Source organism: Gopherus flavomarginatus, chromosome 14 (assembly GCF_025201925.1).
Source record: "Gopherus flavomarginatus isolate rGopFla2 chromosome 14, rGopFla2.mat.asm, whole genome shotgun sequence".
In the NCBI taxonomy this organism is placed as follows: Eukaryota; Metazoa; Chordata; order Testudines; family Testudinidae; genus Gopherus; species Gopherus flavomarginatus.
The window spans coordinates 40,035,417-40,047,451 of NC_066630.1; the positions used below are offsets into that span (position 1 = coordinate 40,035,417).

At 51.3% G+C, this 12,035-nt stretch overlaps 2 protein-coding genes across 3 annotated transcripts in view; one reads left to right on the forward strand and one right to left on the reverse strand.

Annotated features, from left to right (window-relative positions):
• The window catches only part of RANBP10 (RAN binding protein 10), a 157,205-nt gene extending 154,021 nt beyond the window's left edge, over positions 1 to 3,184 (forward strand). For both annotated transcript variants that reach the window (XM_050922409.1, XM_050922408.1), the window contains one exon: positions 2,503 to 3,184. In XM_050922409.1, the coding sequence (XP_050778366.1) occupies positions 2,503 to 2,633 (131 nt within the window). In that variant the 3' untranslated portion in view covers positions 2,634 to 3,184. The remainder of the gene's footprint in view (positions 1 to 2,502) is intronic.
• The window catches only part of TSNAXIP1 (translin associated factor X interacting protein 1), a 234,700-nt gene that overhangs the window by 210,864 nt on the left and 11,801 nt on the right, over positions 1 to 12,035 (reverse strand). The window lies entirely within an intron of this gene.

A 12,035-nucleotide genomic window follows, 5' to 3' on the forward strand; every position in this document is an offset into this window, starting at 1 on the left:
TTTCCACCTTTGCTACGAGGAACTAAGCCACCTCCCGTGCATTCCCCTCTCCCCCTGCCCCTTAAGCGGCCATCAGCTGTCTCCTCTGGGGTCCTTTCAGTGCAGGGATTGACCACCACCGCCTCTGGTCTGTAGCTGACCCCACTGTCAGGGAAAGTATTTCACCATCCCATCAGCAGAATTCATTTCAGTGGTGTTTGTCCTCACCCGAGGGCATGTGGCTGGAGAGTGAAGAGGGCAGACTTGTGATTGCTGTGCGAGTTTTCATTGAACAGCCAGAGTTGCAAGTGTTTTAATGAGCTTCTTCTCCGAGAGCAGGTTCCTGAGCCTTCTCGAAAGCCATTCCCTCTCCGTTGGCCTGCTTGGAGCCAAGATTATGAAAGGGCCGTGCAGCCCAGCCAGGGCTGCCCTTCCCAACCGGAGAGTAGCTGGATGTGGAGTGACCTTGCTGCATGCCCAGAGATCTGTCGTGGGGTCTCCTCCTGCTGATTAGTTCTCATTGTGTTCCCACGCTGCCGGTCACGTGTGCACCTGGGCATTTGAGGAGTTAGGTCTGGTCTTGGCCCCAAGATTAAGCAATGGTCTGGGGCCCCTCTGCATCCACAGTTGGGTGCCAGCACCTGCTGTCTAATTGGCCGTTCCCCAGCCCAGCACTCACTGTGTAAGGCCTTCACCCCTTGCGCCTGCCCAATAGACAGCTGCCACAGGCTTTTCCTTCCTTCGCTTGGCCTCTGAAGCGTCCCAAGCTAGGGAAGTCAGCCCAGAAAACGTAGGTTCTGGCTCCTCAGCAGCTGGCCTAGGGTGGAGCCTGTCCAGACAGGAACTGGCCAGTTCCCAGGGCCCATTGATGCAGAAACCTCCCATGGTAACGGAGCTTGTTTGCAGGCAGGATGGGGCCTGTACAGCAAGGGGACCCCTTGCAGCCTGGGCTCCTCTGACATCTTGGCAAAGGGTCGAGGGAGGGTTGGTTACTCTGGCTGGCAGCCGTGCCATCCGCTGGGCTCTCAGAGAAGGCTGATGGCCCAACAGGCTCCCATGGCGGCTCACCCACCCTGCTCCCTGGTTCCCACTGGGCTCAGCCTGCGGCTCGGCCGGGGGCCTGAAAAGCTGCTTTGATTCTTTTAGTCACAATTTTGAAAACTAGAAAATGGCCCCATTCTGCTGGGGCCTTGGGGAGCTCGGCACAGCTCCCTGCACACCCAGCAGGGCGGGAGGGACTGAGCAGGGCTCCCAGCAGGGGCTATTGTGATGTCAGCACTCGGGGCAGGGGACTCGCCCACTCCCAACACACCGCCTGCTGGTACCATCAGGGAGGAGAAGGTGGCACAGCTGGCTTCCTCGAGGCCTTTGTGGCAGAGAAAAGAGGGTGGGAATTACTCTGAGGATGGGGGGCAGGAGCTTGGAGCCTGATCCCCACACGCTATCCCTGTTCCCCATTCCCTAGTGCGACTGAGCTTTAGCTCAAGTCCATCTTTCCTCCGCCGGCCAGGGTCCACACACGAGCCAGCTCCTCTGTCTCACAGAGCCATGTTTGGTCCCAGGAAGGACCCATACACCAATAGTCTGGTGGTTGTCTCTAATGCAGGGGGAGTGCAGCATGACGAGCAGTAACGTGAGAGCAGCAAGCTAGAGGGGAGTTAAAGCTCCAGCCCCTTACCTGGCTGCACCCTCTCTCAGACAGACCTGGAGGAGGCGGAGTTTGGGGAAGGAAAGTCTCCTCTGTGGATCAGGCCGCTGACAGCCACACAAGGCTGGCTGAGTATCAGCAGCGGGGCAAGGTGCTTGCCCTGTTTGATCGCCCATTGGAGGAGATGAGAAGTTGCTGAAGGATGTGGCCTGAGGGGCTTGTCCTTGGACATGCCGTGTGCATCCTGTGATCCTTCTGACACCTGGACTAGGCTGGTGGCACCAAGCGTCCTCCTTTGCTGGTACTCCTGGCTGAGGCCTCAGCAGAGGTACAGAGCTGGGTGGAGGATTTCCCCTCCAGAGAGATAAGCAGCATAAAACTGGAGAGTACACTTGAGAAAACGAAGGACTCCAGATGCACAGCTAGACCTGAGGGACTTGTATTGCAGGCTAGATGCCCGCGAGTGGGAGCAGACAGCGGCCACCTCGGAGAAGGCCACTAAGTAGCACCCCATCCCCCACCTTGCTTCTGCCTTCGCTTTCTGCTCTCCTGGGTCTCGTGTTCAGTGGCTGGACCTGGGGCTGCGCAGCCCCATAGTCTCCCTCGGACTCAGACTGGCAGCACCAGCGGGTGCTCGTTGGCCCACGCAGCACTGCTTACCAAAGGTCCTGCCACCTCACGCTGCTGGGGGGCGCGTCCAGCGAATGCGAGCGCGAGTCTGTGCATGGACAGCACCCTGGCAGACCCAGCATGACCAGCTGGGCAGCCACCCAGCCTGTGCTCTGCTCGCTGTCTAGTTCGGGAGTCAAGGGAGCACTTGGGTAAGCCCCTCCAGCACGCCCATTCTGAGACCTTTCCTTCTCTCTTCCCCACAGAATCTCAGAACCTGGCAAAGCAGCCCCCGCTGATGCTGGCCCTGGGCCAGGCCTCCGAGTGTTTGCGGCTCATGGCTCGCGTGGGCTTGGGTTCCTGCTCCTTTGCCAGAGTTGACGATTGTTTGCACTAGCCATCAGAGGAGATGGAGTGACATCCTCCAGTGCTGCCCTTCACCCTCCATTGCCGCCACTGCCTCTTCCCTTGCCTGACCTCCCTGCTGCCTGGCCCCCCACACTGCCAGGGAAGAGACAGAGCGCTGACTGAGTCAGTCCCTCCTCGGCAGCGGGCCCCGTCACGCGCCGTTTGCGGAGCCGGGCAGCAGCTGGCAGACCTCTCCCAGCTCCCCACCATCACCGCGGCTGCAGCAGCACTCAGTATTTCGCTGGTTAACCTAATGTAGCGCCTTCCGATTTAGGGCTTTCTCTTCATGTTTTTCTGACTGAGTCACCAGTATTTATATCTGGAGAGTTTGTGCTGAGCTGGTTTCTGCTAATTTAGTGATAAAGCTCATCCACCTGGGTGACAGCTTATTATTTTCTTAAGTAAAAAGGATCTATACCCGTCCCCACACAGGAACATCCAGTATTTATCTCCAGTGCTAGTGACCTGAGCTCTTCCCCAGAGGGCAGCTCAAGGTGTTTATTTGGATCCCATTCATTAAAAAGAATCTCTTCCACCTCAGCCAAGGCATTCATGTGTTTATTCCCCACAGCCCAAGCTCTGTTACCCCCCTACCCCAGCAGTCGCTTTTAGGCTTCATCCTGGGAATTGAAGGATCTCTGGGCTTCACCAGGTCTGGCCCTTTGCTGAGCCTGAGAGGGGCCACACTAGTGCAGTGGGAGACTTTGCCTTGTTCCTCATGCCAGTGGGCTAGGCTGTGAATGCCCCTCCAGCCCTGGGAGCAGCCAGCCTTCGGGCATGGAGAGCACCTTGCTGTGATTAGAGGCTGGAAAAGCGGAGGGAGTTGGAAATCAGCAGGTTGGATGAGCCCCTGGCGCTCTCCTCCAAGGAGCTGCTGCTAGCGCTGCCTGAGCGAAAGGTTTGGCTGTGGGTTCCATTACACAGCCCCGTTCTCTGTGAGTTAGGCCATGTCCATGTAGCTGGGCTCTGGGCTGCATCCCCCAGCTAGAGCTCTGCCCTGAATCTTTGCTAAACATCCAGCTGGCTGCTTGGATATGCCAGGGGTCTGCTGGGAGAATTGACCTGGAAGTACAGAGTGTGCTTCTATCACCCCCAAAGCTTGTAAACGTCAGGTTTTTACAGGCGGTGTGTGTGGACCAACAGCATTATAGACGGCGAGATTTTAAATACAAGACAGCCAGGCCATTACATTTCAAGGCGGCAGCTCTGTTTTCATAAGGATTGTAAAGTAAATACTGAGTTTGGAGCCAGGGAGTAACTCCAGCGAGCAGCGGTGATGGCTTAACACCAAACGAGGATGAACTGGTTCAGCAGTGCTGTCATAGGTGTCCTCACAAGTGCTGCTCGACGTGTTGGATTAAAAGCACATACCCCTAGCGTGCTGTGCGAGCAAGACTAACGATGCCCAATGGCTTTACACACTGCGTGTTTGTGTCTGGGAGCCGTCGCTGACAGAGTAGGGTACAGTGTGACCGCATGTGAAGAGCAGTGTGCCTAACTGACTGACTGCCCACAAATCTTCGCAGAGGGGAAGTGCGGTTTGCAGCACATGTCTCTGCTGCTTGTTCTGTGTTTTAATCTGAAATTTTTTCGTAAGGGGAAAATGAAAAATAAAATTTGTTCAAAATCACTAATGCCAAGTGGAGGGTATTCAGGCTTAAAATCCTCGCCAGCCCCTCCTGTGGGCTCCAGACTACTAGTGAGCACCATGCGGGGGAAGGAATTAGCTCCTGGATCCCAGCTATGCTGGTTTGGAGCAGGCATGTTCGGCACCACTAGTGGAGGCTGCAGTTGGAGCAGGAGACCGGGGGCACCTCTCTGCTGAAGCCCAGACCCTGCGTCGCTACTGCTTTTGCTCATGGTGTAGCAAATGCTTGAGGGCCCGGCGGAGGAGGGGTTGGATGCTGCCTTTTCTGCAGAGCCTGTGGTGGTGGTGGTGGTGAGGGAGCACCAAAGGTAAATCCTTTGCAGACAGACTTGGGAGTGGAGTGGTGGAAGGCAACGGGGTGAAGGTTCCATTGTGAAATCATAACCAATGTGTAAATGGCTACCGCCACCTGTTGGTGAAAATGTAGAATTGAAAATGCTTCTTGTGTAGATGCACTGACTGACTGAGGGAGGAATCTTCCCTCTTCCTGCAGCCTCCTCACCAGCCACTGGGCCTGACTTGCACAGTCTAGTATAAACAACTGCCAGGAGCTGCTGCATTAGCATCTGCTAAAGCCAGCCTGGCGTTAGAACTTGTATTCACCATATCTCTTACAGCAGACCTGCTTTTCAGCACCCAGTTCAACGTCCTCTCTTGGCCTGGGGTTTGCCAGTTTGGGTTAGGTAGGTTGGGTCTACACTTACTTACCTAACCATATCCCCCAAGGATGAGGACAGCCCCAGTGGCTGGTCAGCTCTAGCTGTTTTCGTCCTGGCTTGCAGCTGGCCTCTCTTCCCAGCTTTGTAACAGCGTCACCACGTCCTTTCCAAAGAGTCCCTGGAGGTTGTGCTTTTTGCTACTCAGTACTGTAGCAGGGCCTTTTCCTATATCTTTTCCTTGTCATGCATTGTGCAGTTGTCCCCTTGGGTCCCTGGGCTGGCCTTGCACCCAGGATCACTTTCTTCCGTGGCAGAATTGTTAGGAAGCTTTTTACTCCACAGCTGCATTTACTCTTCTAGAGCAGTTGTTTTATCTTCAGTTTCTCAGTCATTACAGGTAAAGCATCTAAATGCTCTTGGGCTAAGACTTCAGGTAGCTCCTCTGGGGTATCTGGAGGTGTGATGGACTGGCCTCTCCATGTCTTCAGCCAGTTCTCCTAAAAGTTATTCACGTTGGATAAGCCCATCCTTGTGTTGCATTCCGGTCAGAGAACAGCACGCAGCCGGTCTGGAGAGCCAGAACAGAGAGCTCAGGACATGCTGTCTGATCCCTGGACACACTGCAGGAATGACTGACAATCTGCCATGGTCAAGTTCAGAGAGAGCCTCTAAGTTGTTGAATAACAGGTCATGCTGAGACCTCTTTGCTCTAGTGGTGCAGCCAGGCCCCACCACGATACACATAAGAACGTAAGAATGGCCATACTGGATCAGACCAAAGGTCCATCCAACCCAGTATTCTGTCCTCTGATAGTGGCCAATGCCAGGTGCCCCAGAGGGAGAGAACCTAACAGGTAATGATCAAGTGATCTCTCTCCTGCCATCCATTCCCACCCTCTGACAAACAGAGACTAGGGACACCATTCCTTACCCATCCTGGCTAATAGCCATTAATGGACTTAACCTCCATGAATTTATCTAGTTCTCTTTTAAACCCTGTTATAGTCCTAGCCTTCACAACCTCCTCAGGCAAGGAGTTCCACAAGCTGACTGTGCTGTGTGAAGAACTTCCTTTTATTTGTTTTAAACCTGCTGCCCATTAATTTCATTTGGTGGCCCCCTAGTTCTTGTATTATGGGAACAAGTAAATAACTTTTCCTTATTCACTTTCTCCACATCACTCATGATTTTATATCCCTCTATCATATCCCCTCTTAGTCTCCTCTTTTCCAAGCTGAAAAGTCCTAGCCTCTTTAATCCCTCCTCGTATGGGACCTGTTCCAAACCCCTAATCATTTTAGTTGCCCTTCTCTGAACCCTTTCTAGTGCCAGTATATCTTTTTTCAGATGAGGTGACCACATCTGTACACAGTATTTGAGATGTGGATGTCCCATGGATTTATATAAAGGCAATAAGATATTCTCCATCTTATTCTCTATCCCTTTTTGAATGATTCCTAATGTCCCGTTTGCTTTTTTGACTGCCTCTGCACACTGCATGGACGTCTTCAGAGAATGATCCACAATGACTCCAAGATCTCTTTCCTGATTTGTTGTAGCTAAATTAGCCCCCATCATATTGTATGTATTGTTGAGGTTATTTTTTCCAATGTGCATTACTTTACATTATCCACATTAAATTTCATTTGCCATTTTGTTGCCCAATCACTGAATTTTGTGAGATCTTTTTGAAGTTCTTCACAATCTGCTTTGGTCTTAACTATCTTGAGCAGTTTAGTATCATCTGCAAACTTGGCCACCTCACTGTTTACCCCTTTCTCCAGATCATTTATGAATAAGTTGAATAGGATTGGTCCGAGGACTGACCCTTGGGGAACACCACTAGTTACCCCTCTCCATTCTGAAAATTTATCATTCATTTCTACCCTTTGTTCCTTGTCTTTTAACCAGTTCTCAATCTATAAAAGGATCTTTCCTCTTATCCCATGACAACTTAATTTACCTAAGAGCCTTTGGTGAGGGAGCTTGTCAAAGGCTTTCTGGAAATCTAAGTACACTATGTCCACTGAATCCCCCTTATCCACATTTGTTGACCCCTTCAAAGAACTCTAAGAGATTAGTAAGACACGATTTCCCTTTACAGAAACCATGTTGACTTTTGCCCAACAATTTATGTTCTTCTGTGTGTCTGACAATTTTATTCTTTACTATTGTTTCGACTAATTTGCCCAGCACTAACATTAGACTTACCGGTCTGTAATTGTTGGGATCACCTCTAGAGCCCTTTTTAAATATTGGTGTTACGTTAGCTAACTTCCAGTCGTTGGGTACAGAAGCTGATTTAAAGGACAGGTTACAAACCCTAGTTAATGGTTCCACAACTTCACATTTGAGTTCTTTCAGAACTCTTGGGTGAATGCCATCTGGTCCCGGTGACTTGTTACTGTTAAATTTATCAATTAATTCCAAAACCTCCTCTAGTGGCACTTCAATCTGTGACAGTTCCTCAGATTTGTCACCTACAAAGGAGGGCTCAGGTTTGGGAATCTCTCTAACTTCCTCAGCTGTGAAGACTGAAGCAAAGAATTCATATAGTTTCTCCGCAATGACTTTATCGTCTTTAAGCGCTCCTTTTGTATCTCGATCGTCCAGGGGCCCCACTGGTGGTTTAGCAGGCTTCCTGCTTCTGATGTACTTAAAAAACGTTTTATTACCTTTGGAGTTTTTGGCCAGCCGTTCTTCAAACTCCTTTTTGGCTTTTCTTATTACATTTTTACACTTAATTTGGCAGTGTTTATGCTCCTTCCTATTTACCTCGCTAGGATTTGACTTCCAGTTTTTAAAAGATGCCTTTTTATCTCTCACTGCTTCTTTTACATAATTGTTAAGCCACGGTGTCTCTCTTAGTTCTTTTATTGTGTTTTTTATTTGGGGTATACCTTGAAGTTGGGCTTCTATTATGGTGTCTTTGAAAACTGTTCATGCAGCTTGCAGGGATTTCACTCTAGTCACTGTACCTTTTAATTTCTGTTTAACCTCCTCATTTTTGCGTAGTTCCCCTTTCTGAAATTAAATGCCACAGTGTTGGGCTGTTGAGATGTTCTTCCCACCGCAGGAATGTTAAATGTTGTTATATTATTATATATTATTGGTCACTATTTCCAAGCAGTCCTGTTATAGTTACAACTTGGACCAGATCCTGCGCTCCACTCAGGACTAAATGGAGAGTTGCCTCTCCCCTTGTGGGTTCCTGTACCAGCTGCTCCAAGAAGCAGTCATTTAAAGTATCGAGAAATTTCTTCTCTGCATTTTGTCCTTCGGTGACGTACCCAGTCAGTATGGTGATAAGTGGAACCCCCCAGTGTTACTGAGTTCTTTATTTTTATAGCCTCCCTAATCTCCCTTAGCATTTCATTGTCACTATCGCTGTCCTGGTCAGGTGGTCGATAGTAGATCCCTACTGTTATATTCTTATTAGAGCATGGAATTACTATCCATAGAGAGTCTATGGAACATGTGGATTCATTTAAAATTTTTACTTCATTTGACTCAACATTTTCTTTCACATATAGTGACACTCCCCCCCCCCCCCCCCCCCCCCGGCCTGTTCTGTCCTTCCGATATATTTTGTACCCCGGAATGATTGTGTCCCATTGATTGCTCTCAGTCCACCAGGTTTCTGTGATGCCTGTTATATCAATATCCTCCTTTATCACAAGGCACTCTAGTTCACCCATCTTATTATTTAGACTTCTAGCATTTGTGTACAAGCACTTTAAAAACTTGTCCCTGTTTATTTGTCTGCCCTTTTCTGATGTGTTGGATTCTTTTTTATGTGAATGTTTCTCGTCTGATCTGGCCCCTACTTTATCTTCTTCCATCCTCTTCTCCTGACTGAAACCTAGAGAATCTTGATCAATAGACTCTCCCCTAAGAGAAGTCTCTGTCCGATCCACGTGCTCCTCTGCAGCAATCGGCTTTCCCCCATCTCCTAGTTTAAAAACTGCTCTGTAACCTTTTTAATGTTAAGTGCCAGCAGTCTGGATCCACTTTGGTTTAGGTGGAGCTCATCTCTCCTGTATAGGCTACCCCCATCCCAAAAGTTTCCCCAGTTCCTAATGAATGTAAACCCCTCCTCTCTACCCCATCATCTCATCCACGCATTGAGACTCTGAAGCTCTGCCTGCCTACCTGGCCCTGCGCATGGAACTGGGAGCATTTCTGAGAATGCCACCATAGAGGTCTTGGATTTCAATCTCTTCCCTAGCAGGCTAAATTTGGCTTCCAGGACATCTCTCCTACCCTTCCCTATGTCACTGGTACCTACATGTACCACGACCACCGCTTCCTCCCCAGCACTACACATTGGTCTGTCTAGATGCCTCGAGAGATCTGCAAATTTTGCACCAGGCAGGCAAATCACCATACGGTTCTCCCAGTCATCACAAGCCCAGCTATCTGTTTCTAATGATCGAATCTCCCATTACTAACACCTGCCTTTTCCTAGCAACTGGAATTCCCTCCCTCGGAGAGGTAACCTCAGTGCGAGAGGCAACCGCAGCACCATCTGGAAGGAGGGTCCCAACTGTAGGAAGGTTTCCCTCTGCTCCCATTGACTGCTCTGCTTCCCTGGGCTTTTCATCCTCCTCAACAGCGCAGGGGCTGTCTGACCGGAGGTGGGACAATTCTACAGTGTCCCGGAAAGCCTCATCAACATACCTCTCTGCCTTCCTTAGCTCCTCCAGTTCCACCACCCTGGTCTCCGAAGTCCGTACGTGGTCTCTGAGGGCCAGGAGCTCCTTGCACCGACAGCACACATACGCCACCCGCCCACAGGGCAGGTAATCGTACATGCACACTGAGCGCAATAAACTGGATAGCCCCAACTCTGTTGCTGGGCTGCTGCCTGCATTCTCTCCTACAGCTGCCTAGGTTAGTGACAGGGGTTTTGTTTAAATCAAGAAGTTTTGATTATAGTTTAGTTTAAAGGTTTTAAAGGCTGGCAAGTGTGCCTCGCCCCCTTCCCACTGCCCTTGCGAACTCCCTCTTGAAACTCCCTGTTAGCGGCCCCTGGGTGCAAAGCTACACACTCCCAATCGCACCTTTCCAAAGGGTCTGCACTTAGCTGTGTTAAATCCCCTTGCACGCTCAGTAGCAGCACCAGAGGATTGCAGTACTGCAACCATTTACCCAGATGGCAGCCCAGATAAGGATGTTTGTCCCTGGAGCAAGCATGCTGGAATGACTCTTGAGTGTAGTTTTGCTTCTGGTTTGCATGGACCCCTGGGGTGAGCTGTGAGGATGCTGCAGAAGTGCACAGCTGGCTCGTTTCATGCTCCCTAGTAAAGGGACCCGTCACGCACAGCCTGGGGCAACAAGCTTTCACTGAAGGGGATTAGCACGCAGGCGTGTGGCAGCTTCCTCCGAGGGGCTGGTTTCAGAACCAGGAGCCTTGGGGAAGGTGCCCTTTTAGTGGCTCTGTGCAGGGAGCATAGTGGGGTATTTTCACCCTGACTTCCTTTGTGGGGGAGAGAGGTGTCATCAGAATCTCCTGGTGGGCACCGCGTGCTGCATTTGGACCTCTGGAGAGCCCCCAGGCTGGAATAGCAGTGGTGGGGCAGGAGCTTAACAGGTCAGGATTAAAGGTCATTGGCAGTGGTGGGGCAAGAGCTTCTAGGATCTGGTTTAGCAGGGGAGCTGTGGGGCAGGGCTGAGGGGTGTTGCCAGAGTTGGGGGATGGGGTGGGGAGCTGGATTGAGGGGCATCAGCAGAGTGGCAGAGGTGGTGTGCCAGCTTCCCCCACCTACATTGGTTGGCTAGTGGCACCAGGCATCAGGAAAGAGGTAGGGAGAAGCCGGGAGAGGATGGCTTGGGGTCCAGTCAGAATTTACACTGTAATCCCAGAGCGCTCTCCTGTCTCTGTCTAAGTACTGGCCCCACACGTGCCGTTTCTCCCCTTCTTGTCTCGTCGGTGTATAAGGAATAACCCAATGGGGTCAGGGTCTTGTGGGCTGTGAGCCGATCAGCGTGCGGGGAACTGAGAGCTTCCTCCTTTGCAAGAATCCTGCCCAGCAATGGATCTGAGTGACTAAAATCCTATGTCTCTGCAGTATAGATAACTCCTCAAACCTGCTTCCCTGAGGTTCTGTGCCCCCGCTGTTGTGTTGGTCGGGGATGTCACCAGATGTGACTGACAGGCCATAGGACAGTCGTGCTAGGCTGGTAACGGGGAACAATACCCAGGAGCCTTTCTAAACTAGCTCGTCTCTGGGTTCTAGCCCTGTTATTTTCAGGTCCATAATGTTGCGTATGCTTCAGGTGTGAGTGTGCCCCAATAGTCCAGTGTCTAGTAAGTCCAGAGGGTGCCACGGGATGCTGGCATGAGGGCGACAGTGTCTGCGCCTCTGGCTGTCTGTAGCATGCATTCATTGCTGCAGAGGAGAGCAGAAGCAGAGGCTGGTTGGTGCCAGCTCTTCTGCCCTGTAGCTCTGGCTCCCAGAGGCTGTGGTGTCCTATGTGTATGTGGGAAAGCGGGGTCTGAGGGGATCAGCTGGGCAGGGGGCTTCATCTGAGGGTCTCCTGGGACAAATTCTGACCTTCCGGTTGGAGCCATGGTTCCCCAGGGCCCAGGGGAAGTGCCGATGAACCACGCTTTGCCTGGTGCTGCTGGATGAGTTTCAAGGCCTGCTCGACAGTGACTCTGTTTGCCCCCTTTGATAGGCTGGGCAGCTGTGGTTGCTATTTAGGCACTTGGCCCTGTCGAGGAGCCTGGTGGGCAATTTTCTCCCAGGGTGTTGGCAGTAAAGCAGCTGCATGGATCCAGCCCTGGGAGGAGCTGGAGCCATCCCAATGCCCTTCTGCACTGTGGCCCCTGTTCCTGATCGCAGCAGCAGTGGGTACCTGGCATGTAGGGCAGGCTCCTGAGAGAAGGGCAGTGCTTTCCTCTAGGGTGGCCGGGCCCCGGGCTCATGCCTGTGGCTGTAGCAGTTGAGTGTAACAAGACTCCTTGCAGAAGGGCTGGATGTGACCCCAGCTCTGTCGTGTTGTCCAGGTTTGGAGCCTGCTGGCTTGAGGAGCGACCAGGCTGTTCCTGGCATGTTTGGGGAGCTAATGTGCCTCAGGA